This window comes from Cygnus olor, chromosome 8 (genome assembly GCF_009769625.2).
Source record: "Cygnus olor isolate bCygOlo1 chromosome 8, bCygOlo1.pri.v2, whole genome shotgun sequence".
Taxonomy (NCBI): Eukaryota; Metazoa; Chordata; class Aves; order Anseriformes; family Anatidae; genus Cygnus; species Cygnus olor.
Window position 1 is genome coordinate 2,384,116 of NC_049176.1, and position 17,745 is coordinate 2,401,860.

At 36.9% G+C, this 17,745-nt stretch overlaps 1 protein-coding gene and 1 long non-coding RNA gene across 6 annotated transcripts in view; one reads left to right on the forward strand and one right to left on the reverse strand.

The window, feature by feature from the left end:
• DPYD (dihydropyrimidine dehydrogenase) overlaps nucleotides 1–17,745 on the reverse strand; it is a 354,038-nt gene that overhangs the window by 93,729 nt on the left and 242,564 nt on the right. For all 4 annotated transcript variants that reach the window (XM_040566231.1, XM_040566230.1, XM_040566229.1 and 1 more), the window contains 2 exons: nucleotides 15,751–15,819; nucleotides 13,252–13,335 (listed from right to left, as the gene is read on the reverse strand). In XM_040566231.1, the coding sequence (XP_040422165.1) occupies nucleotides 13,252–13,335; nucleotides 15,751–15,819 (153 nt within the window). The remainder of the gene's footprint in view (nucleotides 1–13,251; nucleotides 13,336–15,750; nucleotides 15,820–17,745) is intronic.
• LOC121074311 lies at nucleotides 587–13,268 on the forward strand. Of its 2 annotated transcripts, none has more exons than XR_005822273.1 (3): nucleotides 587–626; nucleotides 8,441–8,569; nucleotides 13,185–13,268. It is a non-coding gene; the product is annotated as an uncharacterized LOC121074311 (long non-coding RNA). The 2 variants fall into 2 exon arrangements; XR_005822272.1 differs by having other exon boundaries at nucleotides 13,113–13,244.

Sequence of the window (17,745 nt, forward strand, 5' to 3'; positions counted from 1 at the left end):
TGATGTAGCCAAAGAAAAACTTTATGAGTGAGAATTTGCAAGATTGGGCTTTTAAATTTAATTCAAGTATTATTCTCACTTTAAATTTAATTCAAGTATTATTCGCACTTTACTATTGTAGTGGGTTTACGTGGCAAGGTTTTGGTAGCAGGGGGCCATAAGGGTGGCTTCTGTGAGAAGGATCTAGAAGCTGCCCCATGTTAGGTAAGGGCCCCACTGCTGACCAGAGCTGAGCCAATTAGCAATGTTGTTTTCCGCCTCTGTGATAGCGTATTTCAGACAGGGAAAAAAAAAATGCTGCGCCACACAGCAGCTGGGAGAGTGAGAGGAGTGAGGAACAGCCTTGCAGGCGCCAAGGTCAGTGAAGAAGGAGGGGGAGAGGTGCTCCAGGCACCGGAGCAGAAGTCCCCTGCGGCCTGTGGTGAGGACCACGGTGAAGCAGGCTGTCCCCCTGTAGCCCACGGAGTACCACGGTGGAGCAGGGTTCCATGCTGCAGCCCGTGGAGGAGACCACGGTGGAGCAGGAGGACCTGCAGTGATAGAGGCTGCGGCCTGTGGAAGACCCCTGCCAGAGCAGATTCCGGGCCGGATCTGTAGCCCGTGGAGAGGAGACCACACAGGAGCAGGTGACCTGGCAGGAGCTGCTGCCCATGGGGGACCCACGTTGGAGCAGCTTGCTCCTGAGGGATGGACCTCGTGGTATGGACCCTTATCTGGAGCAGTTGTTGAAGAGCTGCTGCCTGTGGGAAGCCCAGGCCGGATCAGTTCACCAAGGACTGTATCCTGTGGGAGGGACCCCACAGCACAGCGGACGAGAGTGACTGAGAAGGAGCGGCGGCGAAGAAGTGCTATAGGCTGACCAAAACCCCTGTTCCCCTGTTCCTCGCGCCGCTTGGGGGGAGGAGGTGGAAGAGGGTGGATGGGGAGGAAGGTGCTTTCGGTTTCTTTCCCTTGTTTCTCACTTCTGTAGCTTGTTAGTAATAAGCAATAAATCTTACTATCTCCCTATGCTGAGTCTGTTTTGCCCGTCACGATAATTACTGTGCGATCTCCTCATTCTTATCTCAACCCTTGAGCCATTTTCATCATATTTTCTCCCCATTCCTCTTTGAGGAGGGGGAGTGAGAGAGCAGTTGTGGTGGAGCTCGGCCGCCCACCTGAGTAAAACCACCACAATTATTTCATTCAACAATAGCCTGCAAGGAATGGGTTAAACCTATCCTCAGCCACATTGCTATCTGAGAGCCTACCAGGCCTCACATGTACCCTCTGAAAAAGAAGAAAGGAGAAAAGAATCCTTCACCATCTGCAGCTAACAGGTAGACTTTCTTCCAGGCCATGCTACATTTTCCTTGTGAACATTACAGTGGCTCTTCCTGCCACAACCTGCAGTGTGGGCAGGCACGGGCAAGATAGATTTTTAACAGCTTTAGAGAGGGCGTAACAATCATTTCTATAGATTTCTCACCCATTCAATCCACTCCAATGTCTCAAGATGTAGGCCTGGATATGCATCTTTTACAGAGATCCCACAGATGTCCTAGGATTCATTAATCTGATATGCTGTTACTTGAAGTACTTTTTATAGGTGTCTATCATATTTCTTTCCAGATCAAACACAGAGCCAGAAATCCATTAGGAAACCAGAATGTAAAATTAAAATAAAATAAAACAAAATAAAACAAAACTTATCTGTGTGAAGAGCTACTCTTTTCACATTCCTTCAAAAGTGCTGGAAAAGTAGAAGTGTTAGAATTTCAGCTTAAAGCATTGTAAGTTAGTATCTTTAGCACATTTTTTTTCCATATTCTTATCAATCTTTCCCACATGATGTTGAGCAAAGATTTCTTTTCTCCCTCCTCCTATGAGATGTCCAATACTGCCTTCATAAAATTGCCTATCTCTAAGACTACCCAAAATATCTATGGTACCTAAATACAGAATTGCAGTCAATCACTACAGCAAAAGAGACACCATTTCTGAATATCCTGGTTAATTTTACTGTCTTCTTTCATCCTAGAAAGGGGCACTTTAGTTTGTGCATTTGTCCTATTTCAAACAATTAAAGCTAACAATTTGTTTAAAGCCTGTCAATTTAATGGGAAGGATTTCCCAGGACAGAAGACAAATAACTCTCTACTTCTCATCTGAGGAAAAAAAATGTTTCATTTCTCAAGAAATTTGACAGCTTTTGGTCAACATCTATTGACCACAGCTGTCAAAAAGAAAGAAATGAGGCAGTTTAACCTAAGGCAGGAATAACAGTTTTCACAGTTGTATGTGAACCTATCTATATATATTAGGAAAAATTTCCAAAAATGTCTAAATGACTTCAAAGGCTTTGGGTCAGCATAATCAACTCCACACAAAGGTAGCTTCTGGACAAGAGCTGATGTCCTTCTGGCTAGAATCTATAATACTGGATATGATAATGTGGAGCCAATGCCATAAAGCGAACTTTTAGATAATGTCATTTGAATTCAAGACTTCTTTTTGGTCAGTCCTGTATTGCCTTTTCGTGTGAGATCTAAAGTGCACCAAAGGTAGTAGAAGTATTTTAACTAATTTCAGTAGGTTTTGGAACAAGTTAATATTTCGTTATTTGCTCACAATGAGTAAAAACAGAAAACAGCTGGGAGCACAGTGTTTTGTCAGATGTCATGACAATAGCAACTTTTTGTGCAACTCATTTTGAACTTATGAGTCAGTAAGTCACTTCCGTTGTATATTTTTAATTTCTACATATATATTATTTTACAGTTTTATTTACTTGTGTGAACTGTTCCATCAGTTTAGCAAAAAAAACACTTCAAAATCTCATTAGATACCTTCAATAAGATGGTACTGGAAAATCATATTCAGGATATAAATTCAAAAATATATAAATACCTATTTTGTTCCATTCAAAATGTTTTGTTCCAGTTCAGGCCTTCAGTGTTTTTAATTAACTTACACTTTGAAACAAGAAGTCTTTTCAAAATGAAGAGGGGCTATGAGTTTTCTGTTGTTGCTGTTTGTTTGTTTGTTTGTTTTTTTTGGGGGGGGGAGAATTTCTAAAAGATCAGTGATTAATATGAGAAGAATTAAGCATGGTCTACAAAGTCACCATTTTGCTGAACTACCATAGCAACGATCTGTACTGTGACTACTGCTTGCTGCTTTAATTCAAGATCATACCTATTTTGTATCCTCTTACATACTCTAAAATGCTCTTTTCCTTTAAAAAAAAAAATTTAAAAATAAGTCTATGAGGTAAATGTATGCATTTTTATTTTTTCCATGTAGTAAGTATTCTCTTTTAAAAAAAATCTTTAAACTGCAGACATATCATATGACTTCAATAAATAAGCATGTAATACTAACGAAATAAATATGCTTTTGCTTACAAAATACTACAGATTCAGATGTAGAACTAAGACTTGGAAAATTCCCTTTAGTTTTTACAGACTGCATTATCTCTTTTTGTTATGGACTTTTTATTTAGGCAAAAACATCACCATTTGAAGTCCGTGTAAACACTCCATTTTTATATTTACTTGTATTTCTACAGTTTTTATTTTATTTTTATTATTTGCTACATATTCCATATGTTATATTATATATTTTTTTAGGGAGTAAAGATTTAATTTATAGTTGTTTTAGACAAAGTAAAAATCCAAGCAACAGCCTGGCAACTTGATCCTATATATATACATATATTAATTTCTGTTGTATATTTTAAGAACTAAAAAAGTCGTGACTTCTTTTATACTAGGACTTTATTACTTTAAGTAGAGCTGCAAGCATGGTGTCATGATTTGAGCAACTGCTCTTCAGATCAGTCATTATAAGTTCCACTTGGAGGACTCTAATGGAGATTCCCTCTTTTTTTTTTTTAATTGTACCAATGTGCCACTGAACAAAATCAAGTCATTCAAGATTAGGTGCAGGCTTTGGTTAAGGCTGAGCTAAGAAGTCAAAGCTCTGAGACTCAGACTATATTAGCAGAGATAACATCAGCCAACATGAAACTATGACACTACTGTGGTTCGTACATTGCATAGGCTACTTTGAAAATTTTAAGAGAAATTTGGTGCACGTGAAAAAAAAAGGACAACTTTAAATTTAACAGGATTAACCAAATAAATCTCAAAAGGTTCATAAAAGATTTTGATAGAATCAGAATTTCAAAACAAGCTTAAATTTTAGTAGATCTCAATCTTGCTTTATCTGACACTCATTTGGTATCACAATCACTATTTCTTGCTTCCTCAGCTCTTCAGTTAGAATATTTGAAAATGTTAAAAGTGTAGTACAAATAGCCTTTGATCACCTCACTCTATTCCAAATGAAGAAAATGAGAACGCTAAGTTGATATAGCATTTCCTTATTTTAGTACACTACTGGAGCTGTACAAATGAACAATGCTTAACAGCATGTTAAAGAAAAAAAAAAAATACTCCAACCCCCCCCCCCCATAGAAGACTGTACTGATAAGTTTTTAACATATCTCATCTAATAGCATCCCGTATTAACATAGGTCAGTATCCAAACTCAAGAATACATTTATCAAAGTGCTGTGTGAGAGATCCACTTTGGATTACTTATTAACAGCATGGCACTCCCACACTCCTCCTTTCATAATGTAGCACTTAAGGACTGAAAAGATAACCAACGTGAAGACAAGGTCAAAAATGAGCTGGAAATTTTTGATTGACCAGTACACAAAAGTACAAAACACAGATTTGTGTTGGGAGGTTAGAGCAATGATAAGAGGGATGTCAAGATCAAGTACAACTAAGACTTGAAATGTTTGTGGCTGTCTTTATATAGTCAGCTTTGCAATTACTCCCTTTTTCAGATCACATAAAAGCTTTTTAATTTCTCCCCACCAGTAAGAGAAAGATAACCAAATTTATTTTGAAATTGAGTTCTCTAAGTAGGTCACTGAACCATAATGTTTTTCATCATTATGATTTTTTTTTTTAATTTAAAATGTTAATCTAAACAACCAGGAGAAACACCATTGTTAGAAATTTCTACTTTTAAAATGCATTACTAGGCATTTAAAAAAAAAGTTATCGGTATGTCATAGGAAAAATCCTCTATGTTTAATTGAGATAGGCCAGTTAAAACTGTAAGAATCACTATTTACAGCTATTGATTTTTATGCAACATTAAAGGACTCAGACACAACCATTATTTTCTTTGGTTGTTAGAATAAAGGTTAATAATAGTTGGCCTGAAAGGGTGAAGCACAGACTGCCAATTCAAATCAGCAAATCATTTTGTTCCGATACCAATTGGGCCTAAACCTTCCAAGTGAAAAATGTGAAACAGCATATTTACCTTTTATAAATGTCTTGGAGATACTAACTAGGAAGATTTATTTATCAACAGTAGTGGTATATTTAAGTGTTGACTAATATAAATGCCTTTTTACCTGTGACAGAACAAAATACTTTATCTTGGTTGTTTCTATTCAACCAAGGTACTGTTTCTCGTATCACTGTAAAAAAGCAGTACAGAGTGTGATTAAACAATATTTCAGTTCCTTAGTTCATGCAGAGGTTACCTCCTAGAAGGCATAAAACTTTGATTAAGTTCACGTCATACATGAAAAATTTTTGAAGCATAGAGGTTGAATATATGAGAGCTGCTTTTTCTTGTGGTCAAGTAGGTAAGCTCTTGGTCCCTTTCCTATAATAAAGAGGCAGAAAATACCAGATACTTGAGAAAACCATAAATCTTTGAAACCAACAAATTAAGGAGTTTAAAACCTATACTTTGAGGATTTCCCACTGGCTATTAAAATAATCATCATACAGGCCTTTGTTCAGATTTGATCTACTGTAGTTAGCCTTCCGGTGCATTGACCAACTTTACTAGAAGGTGAGGCAAAATTTTAGAAGTATGAGCCTAATCCTGATAATTCTCCTGTAGGCAGTGAGGAGACTTTGTTAACTACCTTTATCAAATGGTAACATAAAACTGAAAGCACAGAAAGGAAAAGGTATTAATGTGCACTGTGTAGTTAACTTTTATTGTACACTAAGATGAACAATCTGAAATTGTTCTATTTTACCTGAACACGTATACTTGTTGCTGATGCTTTCCTTTGAAATAAATCCTGTTTACTGAGCATGAGAAGTATGAACAAATGCAGTATGTTATGTAGCAACCACATATCTAAAGGCAAAGCAGTCCACAGAATCAGTAAACCAAAACATTTGACCATGCAGACCACAGAAATATGCTTGCCTGAGTTTTCTACATTTTCCTTTTGTGAAAGCTTCTCAGTGCATTAAAATAAATTTTCAGGAATAAGTATGGGTTGCCATTTGGTTTTTAAGAAAATCACTCTTCCTTCTAGAAGGCACTCACTATATACTCTGTCATAGGGTATTTAAGTGCCATTAAAACTGGCCAAGTCTTTTTGCTTCCTTTTTAAACAGTGGTAGTTCACTTGTATTTTGGCTGAACTCACCTTCTTTGTGACATTAGTCATCCATAATATGAACTCCAGCTGAAATGCTTCCATCACAGTGAGAATGAACATAAGGTTATCCCTAACTTTCCTTCATACCTTCATGAATTTCAAGAAAACAGAATCACTTCTACATTTTCTAAGAAAAACTGATTCTGCAGAGAATGCTTTCTACATAAAAATAAAAAGTCACTATACATAAAAAGTATTTAAAACCTTTTTAACAGCTGTACATACCATGTCATTAAAAAGTTTCAACCAGGCAGTAGTGCTGTTAACATTACTGTCCTATTTATAATCCCTTTTTTATTTTCTGTTTTGTGTTTTGAGTAATTCAATTAAAAATCCTTCAAAGCAATAACAGTGGATTAAATGTTGTCAAACTGCAATATAAAATTACAGAATAGTGTTCTGATGATGAATTTATTAAACTTTGCATCTTAATTCATTGCTTCTTGAGCATATGAAAAACAGAATTCTTGAGACAAAATACCAATTAACTGTTGTACTTCATTATTATGTATTGTCTCCTTTTATGTGCTACAAAACGTAGAACACATGAGCACTAAAAGGACATATGGAATTAAAGACATGGAAGAAATCCATTTAAACTATGCATAGGTTTGCATGAGTTTAACAAAATAATTAGCAGATGCCTTTCTCCTTACACATTCAAAATACCCTCTGTGACGCAATGCCAAATATTCCATGTTTCTGCGGTGCACCAGGTGCTCCTCTGGATCTGCAGCAATTTCATAGAATCATAGAATCTTTTAGATTGGAAAAGATTTCTAAAATCATCAAGTCCAACCATTAACCTAATACTGCCAAATCTAAACTCGAAACCACTAAACTCTACGCACTACATCTACACGTTTTGAATACCTCCAGGGATGGTGAGTCAACAGCTTCCCTGGGTAGCCTGTTCCAATGCTTCACAATCTTTCAATGAAGATTTTTTTTTTCCTAATATCCAACTTAAATCTCCTCTGGTGCAACTTTAGGTCAATGTACTCCAAAAGATCATTTGGGCTTGGTGTGCCTTTGTTCTCTGAGGCAACGTGTAAGACTTATGAACAGTTTGGGGAGAGGAAGCACATGCCATCACCTTCCTGAGCAAGCAGGAAATGCCATCAGTGTCTCAACTATGGAATCCCCATTTCTGAGGAGTTTGCGCCTTGTGATTGAATCTCCTGTGTCTCTGACTGAGCTTTTCCCTCATCTGGACTGTTACGGCTACTGCTCACACCCATCAGTTAGGCAGCAGACAATTTTTCTTTTCTATCCAGCTGTCTTGTTTCAAGAAACTTACAGAAATTCACTGTCTTTGAAACAGTTTCATCTCTCTCAGAGAAATTTGATTGAAACAGTTCACTTAGCTGAAACATTCCCCAAAGCAATAGAGGGGACTGAAAGATGCAAAGGCAGTGAGATCAGCTAGGCCTTATTTTCTTAAGATCCCATCCAAAAAGGATGAAAGTAGCCAACTCAAGAGAATGAGACATAAATCCCAAAACTCCATCACAAACACCAACAGTAACCATGCTTGGATTATACTGGCTTTGAGGGGACAACATTGCCACTGCTGTTGTTGCACAGCACACCACCACCCTGCTGTACTTTGCATTAATTTATTGCAGTAAGTGATACAAAAGAGAAGAGAGAGAACTAATTCTGCCTGCAGGACTCAATGAATTATATTTAACCAGCACATTATTGTAGGGTGACAGTAAAATGCCACATGAACACAGATATAATCAAATTGTGTTTGGGGCATCATTTATATAAAATACTTCAAGCTCCTTGCTGGCAGAGCAGCAGTGAATTATCATGCTATATTGTGCACTTCAATTAAGAAGCAGCCTCATCTTTCCTATTTCCAAGGTACAGCAGAGCAAATTTAATTGTGCCATGCAGCTAGTTTTCATCTTTCCAGAATAACCAGTTTGTTTGTTTGCTTTTTCTTTTTAACAGACTCTTCTTCTTCTGCATGAGGCAACATGGGCTTATATGAAACTTATGCCCTAATTGCAGGCAATGAACATGAACACAATCAGTAGCAGAGGCTGTAACAAGCGGAATTCAAACGGAATGAAAATAAAGGTAAGAAAAGAACTGCAAAGTTCATTTTACGTATGATCTGAATATTTAAACAACCAGGATCTGGATTTCAGTGCTCACAAGAGAAATACATGTCTCCTTCAATATAAGCTAGAAAAAGTAATCAATCCCTCAAAACTAAAGCTTAAATGCTGAGATAAGCTAAGATATTTTATATACTGGAGGTTAGAAGGTATAACTAATTAATGATAAATATTTATAAGCCAGGATGTTATTAACTTTTAAAGTATTTGCTTATAGCATAAAAAACTCTGCTCTTGCACTTAGGCTGAGATCTTTGATTATGAAATGTTTTTTTAAAAGTATAGAAAGATCCTCTGTGCTTTGGAAATGTAACTGAGGTATTGCTTTCAACTTGAGATCTCCCTTTCACGCTGAACATCTCACCCCAAGTGAACAAGTATTTGTTACTTCCTTTATCCACTACTCAATCCCTATTGCTGGTATAAACAATGCAATGCCTCTGGGGAGAAATTTTGTATGGTGAAGCAACAGAATCAAGGAAATGTTGGTTTGAAAGAATTTCTCAAGGTCAGTTAGTCCCAGCTCTGCTCTGAGCAGGACTAGTGCCAGCAACAGATGAGGTGGGCCATGGCTTTGCCTGCCTGAGCCCTGAAAATTCCAGAGATGGTGATTATACAGCCCTGCTGGACAACACATGCCTGTGTTGCATCACTTTCTTAGTGATTTTTTTTTTCCTGATTCCCAACCTGAAATGTTCACCCTGCAATTTGTGGCAATTGCTCTTGCTGTATCATCTGGCACTACACCTTGCCTATTTTCTAGCTCCTTGTCTGCCATCTTTCTTACTAGCTCTCCAGCACTGTAGGATGCTCTTCTCTTTTTCTCAATGTTGATTTTCAGTCCCCATTTGTCTATACAGCCTCAGTGATATTTTCAAAGTATTTGGATATCACCTGTCCTAGTCAATTAATACATTGCAAGTACTAGACCAGGGGTTTCCTCTGTACAACAAAGAATGACACAAAACATAGCAGGAATGCAAAATAAACGCCAGATTACTGACTCGATTCAACTATTTATTCATTCTTACCAGAACAGCTGGAGGGAATTGTTGACTTTTGGACCAAAACCAAAAAGCCAAACACTGAAATTTGTAGATTTCACTTCATAGTAATGGTGCTGAATGTTTAATATCACTTTTAACGATTAGCCAAAAAAAAACGTAAAGCGTCTTTAAATGAGGCAAAAAGTGCACTACAAATGCAACAACTCAAGTTAGACACTGAGTTGTGAGATATTCAATTGATTTGCTATTTTTATAATTTTCTGCTAGGATTACTGCAGTAATAAACTGTAGTAGGAAAGAGATGCTGTCATTTGTTTTTATAATCTTTTGTTCACCATGTTTTTTTCATGCTTACTATTAAATGTTTTGCACACTAACATTATCTGATGCAAGGAAAATACACGCATTAGTGCTGTTTAGCCAAATGATGGAAATTCTATTACAATTTTTCATGATATCAAACTTTTACACAGTTGCAGATTATTATGAAAGAACACAAACCTTGACTTTATTATCATTAATCAGCATTAGTAAATATAATTGACATTTTATACAGAACCAGCTTTAAGTAACTTATTGGCAGCGTTACAGATGCCTCTTAATATTACCCTCTGGCTAGCTATGCTGTTTAGGCGCCAGAGTGTCTGCACTAATGACTTGGAATTAAAATCACATAAAAGCTGAGAACTGTAATTCAGTATAAGAGAAACAACCATTCTGAGTACCAATTCTTTATATATGTTACTCAGATATATCTGGAATTTTTAAAATTTACAGTGGGTATAAAACAGTGAAAGTGTTTGAAAGTAGATAACAAAACAGGTTAGGAAAAAACAAAACCAGTGTTCCCAGATTTCTACACTCCCCTTAGGCACACTGCAGGAATTGAAACGAGAAGAAAAAGTAGACAGTGTAATTAACCTTTCTTTTACCTTTTTTTTTTTGTTAAAAAGGGCAAAAAAGCAGAACATTTTAGACATTAAAAATAGTAAAAATACACGTGCATGTTTTTCCACCATTATTTTAATCTCAGCAATTTCTGTAGTTTCCTGAGGATTTGATGTGCTTAGGCATGAAGATGGACCTAATCCCTAATAAATTTTCCTATGAAGATGTGGATTATGTTATCAAAAAGATTTAAGAAAACCTGCTTCACTGTACAAATAGGAGAGCTGCTATATCTCTCAAAGTCTTGTAACCTACCTTCTAGATATTGAGTGTTGTTTTTTTTCCAAAACATATCTGAGCCCTCTGTTCCCCACAGTACCTATATATGACCTATTTGACTTTAGCTCCGGAGGGGGAAAAAAAAAATTTGCCTAGCACTTTTGTTACGATGGGTCCTCCAGGGCCCCCACATGTAAAAGACCCTCAAGGGCTACTGATAAATCTCCTAGCGCATATTATTTTACCTGGTTTATCCCCCTTTGCTTTGACGAAGTACACATTAAACTACTATAATTTATCTTAGCCAACTTTGAGGAAGAACCTCCAGATTTGGCCTTCTAAAGATGACTTGTTTTATTCATTTATTTGTCTAAAGAGCTAGGTTCTTTTGTTAGCTCTCTTTTTTTAGTCAGACAGTTAAAAAACCTCTAATATATATAAGTGAGAGTAGTATATATTAAACATTCAAAAGAGTATCTATATTTTATGGGGAAGAGAGAAACACTATTACTATACAAACATGTATGTATATATAAAGTAATATTCTTGCTTTATGGATCTGATGTCCTCCAAAGAGAGTCACAAATGCACACCATAGCCCTGAGTGCTGAGATTTTACATTTGGTTCTGTGATTTTACAATAGCTGAAAGATATGTAAAAACTCATGTAGCCAGACAGCTCCCTACTGACTACACATCTAAGCAGCTTCACATGCATATATTATTCCAACCACTGAAAGCTAGAAATAACATATGCCAAAACAAACAAACAAATAGACAAAACAAAACAGAAAAAAAGCATTCTTGAAATGAGCCTATTTCAGCTCCCATGTGAAATCTTCAGAGCTCTCCCTGGCCAAACTGCACCCTTCTACTATACCGTGCAGTAATCTCACGTGGAGAGTGGAGACGATCCAAACTACTGAGTTATGCTATGAAGGGTGCAAATTGCTTCATATACTTATAAAAATGACCTCTATAGCTGTTTGTTGTTAAACACACTTTTGAAAAAAAAATACTGATAATAACCATTACACTTTTGCTAGTGTAGTCCTGGAGGGTTTTTATAAGTTGCTTCTATCCCATCTTTAATCACAACTTTGGAAAATGAGCACTGACCATGAAAAACATCCAGATTATTTTCATTAAATAAATCTACAGCATGGAATAGATGGACATTGTTTTGATTGCAGAAAAGAATAATATAGTCCCATGCACTGTGCCTGACAGTATTGTTATGATAAAGCTTCAACTGAAATGTGTCCTCAGTTGCCTTGGAACGATTACAGGTCTGTATTGTCTCCTTGCTAATAGTTTTAGAAAGTTAATGTTTTAGTTATCCAACCATACCTCCCATTCTGAAAAGGTTCATATTTAGCTGAGGAAGTGAGGATGAATGAAGATGTGTACTAGAGCTCTCCAAGTGGATAAACTGAATAGTATATATTGATTTTAGAGCATACAATCATGACTCCCACTCTGCGTCTCCCCCCTCTCCACAAAATGTAGCAAGATGGGAAATCAAGCACTCAGAATTCAGGTTTAGCCAACCAAGCCCTTGAATATACAAACTCAGTTCAACTTTCTTTTGGTTTACACACAAAGGGAAATAGACATCGGACTTGTAAAAATTTAATGACCAAACTCTAGAAAATCTCTCCTGGTACCTCATGCAAACCAAAATTTTTCAGGGACTTCCAAGTTCACATTTAGGCATGCTTCTGAACCAAAACAAATTTCAAACTATGGCCAAAACATGCAAGCACATCTGAAAACTACAAACAGAAGCGAGTATGGGAATTGGCTTTTGAGCATGTTTATTTTCTTTTCATGGGCAAAACAACACACTCTTTCCTAACTGAAATCATGGGATGTACTGAAAAACTCCCATGTCAGGTTCCTGTATGACAGGGACACCTGGAATGGACAATCACAAAAGCTGAATTGTATAAACCCATCAAATCTATAGGTTATACAATGCAGGCTTTTAAAAAAGATAAAGTTAACTGTAGGTGGCACTACCAGAATGTCTGCCCTATTCTCTGTGATTCCAGAATACAGCTAGGATCAAATGCAAAACATTTTAAAATGAAATGTCTGTATATCTCATGTCCTTCAAAATCATTACTGAGATATGCAGTTTGCACCAGGTAGTGATCTAAAAGATACCTACAGGGCTGTCCAGTGAAACCAACAAATTCTGTCCAGGCACTTTCTGGAAATTAATTCTTTTCATATTGTTCCCTGTCAAATGCATAATGCATTTTTGTTCTCAGCAAAACTAAGCATTTTGTATATTCTCTGTTTTTTTTTTTTCTTTTCTTTCAGCACTGAATATTTAAACACATTCAAGCTAAAAATCTCAAGCTAGTAATCTGCTGCTTGTGTCTTCCCCTCAAGGTGTAACTAGAAATGTGCTAGTGCAGGATTGCTGAAGAGACATGAAAGATTGCTGTTACAGCCCTACCTGCCCACAGGCCAGGCCCATGCCTCTCTCCCCCATGCCATGAGGACAGGACAGATTTAACTCCAGCGCATCTGCACCAACAGCCTATGAAATATGCAAAACAAAACAAAAAAAATAATTTAAAGTAATATATTTTTTTACTGTATCATTCACTTATCATGTTAAATAGATTTCTTCAGTTGTTTGATTCTTCTTAAGATTACACAAAAAGAGAGAGAAAGCTATTATTATGATAGCCTGAAAAACAAATGTGTTGGACATTACAGAGAAAATTTTCAGACGTTGATGTGGCTTCCCAAAAATGCAAAGGAAATAGAAGTGAAAAATAAATGTAAAAGACATAACAACAATGAGGAGTTGGTTCTGTGTAATGCTAAAAAATGAAATGTAACCACTGGGCCTTACTGCAGGAGTGAGGGCGAGGTGCAGGAGTCAGTGATACACAGGGAGCGAGTGGCTGTGCTCTGCAGGGCTAGGACTCAGGAGTAAATTTCCCCTTTCTGCTTTAATGCATTTTTTTGTCTAGGTTTTCTGCTGCATTGTGCCATAGGTTTTGTCATTAAATATTTTTGTTTTCGAAGTCAAATGAGAGTATTAAAAAAAGTCTGCACAAACATATTGCATGTGCTAATTTCTCTTATCACCCTCTATTAGCTAAAATAAAGGGAAAAGGAGGTGTGGTGTACACAGGCAGCACACAAACACGCTGTGCTGAATTGCTCCAGCCTGAGCTGAGGAGCTCCCTTTTGCCTTCCGTGGGGCCATAGCCAGCCTTTTGTTTTGTATTTGCATGTGGTTTTTGTTTACTGAACTGGAGTAACTTGTGCCTGCTGTGTAGCAGTGGTTCACCAGCTCTCAGAGGGAGTGCGAGAGAAGCCATCCGTTAGCTCAGGACCTTCCCCTTCCCGCCAGCCCTGCGAGCCCAGCCGGGCAGCGGCTGCTGCAGGCCCCCATGACAAGCAGGCCTCCAGTGGGAGTGGGCTTTCGCCCCACGGTGAGGCCTGCCCTACCTGCTGGGGCTCTGCGCCTGGGAGAGGCACCGCCACGGCCTGCTCCATAGGGTCCCAGGCGGGCAGTGAAACACCCCTGATTTTGAGCAGGGGGTTACAGAGTGCCCAAACACCGCGGAGCGGAGGCAAACAGCAGCTTTGCAGAAGAAAGTTATATCACATACAGTGCACGTTATTAAGGACACTTAAATAACTATTTTTTTTTCTAAAGGGGCAGCATAAATACAAACACAGATGAAAGTATCTGTCTTAAAACTGGACGGCAGAGGAGCAAATGGCACAATAGAGTCATTCGTCTCAGGCAGCTTAAAAGAGGTAGGGCTTGTGTCAAGCATGGATTCCACAACAGATTTCATGGTCAATTAGGTAAATACAGGTATAAAATGGACTAGCGTTAAAGATCACCAAGCCAATTACCGATAATGTTTAATTTCACTTCCCTAAGTCCCCAAAGTGATTTTTTTCCTCGTAGGCTTAAAATACCCAAAGAAAATAATGTAGTGTCTTCCCGTATCACCGTGAGAAGGTTTAAAATACTGAATAAAGAAATGATGTCCAAACATACGTATTCAACCATACAAAAACACAAATTCAAAACATCTCCACACCCATAAATATATACACATAGATATAAAAATATAAACACACACACACAAAAAATGTAATATTTATAAAACATTTAAATCTGGGCTAATGCTAACAATAATAACAAGCAAATTTTTCCTTTACTGAAATGTGTTAGAAACTTCCTTTATCAATCTGAAAATATGTGTTTCTATTTCCTCTAGATAGTTGAATCTATGAGGAAAAAATTACTGTCTTAATCAAGTATTTCTTACACTATTCTCTAAGGACACAGGTACATGTTTTTAAATAGTTTTATTTTTATTTTTTTTCCTTCAAACTGAATTGAAATTTCAGGTGCATAATCTGTTTGCATTTGTGTAAGATTCGATTTATATTATAGGAAGCCTGATGACTGCTATTATATATACTGGCTTTCTCTGCCAGTTATTATTTTTGAAAGTCTGTATTAAAACTACAATGGCATTAAATGAGCCTTTTATACTTTAAATATTCAAGAGTTTTATATTCAAAATTTCTTTTGGTGCTGTCAAACTAGTGTGCCTGTAGGCAAGGTAAGATCAAGTTAGGCTCTCAAAGGTAGAATTAAATTTTATCATGGCATCCGTCATAATATACAGTTTGCTTAAAATGCAAATAAAAAGCATATAGATTTAAAGACTGAAGACTTTCCAGGTACTGTTTAAAAATCCAAGGGACCATTTTTATGGAACAGATTTCCTTTAAATTTACATTACCATCATTTTAATGAAAACACAGAATAAACAAATTATAATGGACATGCTTTAAATTCTCATTTTTCACTTTGAAACTATTTCTTTCAGAAATTTCCTGTTGCAGCTCTTGTTTTCAAGGAGAATAAAAAAAAAAGATAGATGAAGAAACACATTTAGGAAACCATTACCTCAGCCATTTTAGAAAGTTCAGTCCAGTCGTCCTTGCTATAGCTGCACATGATACTCGCAATCAGAATCTGGAAAGAATATATAGGCAATCATTTTCAGCAGCGTTACCGGATTTTGTAATGCTGTACTTGAGCATGATTCCAAACATTAGTAGCTGCATGTTGAAACCACTAGCTGTATACACTAGCATGCATAATGAAATATAGATGGGTATTTCATTGGAGATGAGAAAACATATATGTAGTCTTGTTTTTTATGAATATTTTTGAAATCATTAAGTCATATCCGTGTGGGAAGCTACATTCTCTTCTGCACAGAAAACCCCATAAAGTGAGAACAAAGGCAGTCCTAGACATAAACCTACTGGTTTCTGCGGTTGGAACGATTAGGCTATTTACGATTTATACAAGACCAGAAGTAGTTGGGGCTTTTTAGAGTTGGGTAAGATGGGTAAGACTGTACCATCTGAAGTGACAGCATAAGAACCCAATATTCTGACTTCAGAAAGCCAGGGCACACCAAAAGCAGCCCCTGAAGTCCCGTGCTATGCAAGTCAAGGACAATGACGGGCAGCTAGGAATGTTTGGTGTAGAGGGATCTGGGAGGAGAATGAGGATGTAAGGAAAATCTGGAAGTACCAAGAGAATAGCAGGGAAATTTGAGATTTTTTTCCCCCCAGGTTTTGTGGTTCCAGTTCCCCAAGGACTGTTCCTGTGTATTGCTCCACACTGCACTCAACATCTTCCTGGTATAGCTTCTGTCTCTAACTGTGGCTTACTCCAACATCTTTATTGAGGTTAAAGTTTTACGATGGATCAGTCTGGGTTCAAAGGAACTGCCAGAGAGGAGAACAGAAAAATTTGGCCATGCTACCTCTTCTGTATGAAAGTTTCACATTATAAGTTTGATTCACTGGTAGCTTTTTTATTTTCCAGGCAGGTTTTACTATCTGCATTCATATCTGGGACGAGCTTATTCTTTCACTTCCAGTCAATATAACACTTCTCTTGAACTTTTCCATAATGCTGGGGGTTACTGACTCAGTCATATAAGGCAAAATACTTAAAAGCATGGTTTATAAAAAATGGCCAACATACACACATGGTGGAAATTGTAAAATCTCAATAAGGATGAGAGTTATAATGTCTTTATAAGAGAAGAAAATACACTTTAAAAAGGAACACATCTATGGAGAAAATTAGATGTGGTGAGGTCATGCTTTATTCATGTAAAAGGACAATACAACTTATAAATATCATTATTTTAATTATTTACATTCTGCTGTGGTGAATCTCTACCTATCAGTTTACCACCTCCCTCCTACCTATCTGCAAACTACCAGCCCATCCACCTTTCTTGCTCATGTTTGCAAGATGGAGAAGGAAAACATTTCCTTTTGAGAAGGAAAACATTTGCTGAACTGTCTGCCTTGACCTCAGGTGCCCATCTGTTGGCACCTTTGACATAAACACAGGACCAAGTTTTCCATTAAATACACACAATCATAACTTCACTATGCTTTCAGTCTCCACCCCCCCCCCCCAGCAGAAGAAAAAATTGTCTCTTATGTACAATACTTTTGTCTACTGTGAACAGCTCTATAGGTCAAATATTTATGAAACAGAATTTGCTCTATGGTATATTTAAATATTCAAGATAATCTGAATATTCAGAAAATAAACATAAATCTCTTTTAAGATTCTAATATTTTTAAAACACAAATCAGATTATTTTATTGTGAAAAAAAAATCAGTGTATGTATGAGGATTTTAAAGTAAGAAACTAATTAATATATGCACTATCTGAAAGTTAGCTAGAAACTGTATCTTGTCAAATTCACACTTTTTATACACTAAATAAAGCAAAGAAAAAACAACAACCCTCAGACACCGAGACACTGACAACATGATAAAGATCTTCACAGTTGCAATCACAATCCAAAGTATATCAGAAATGTACACAATTCAGCTTTAAGATAAACCAAATTTTTCAGG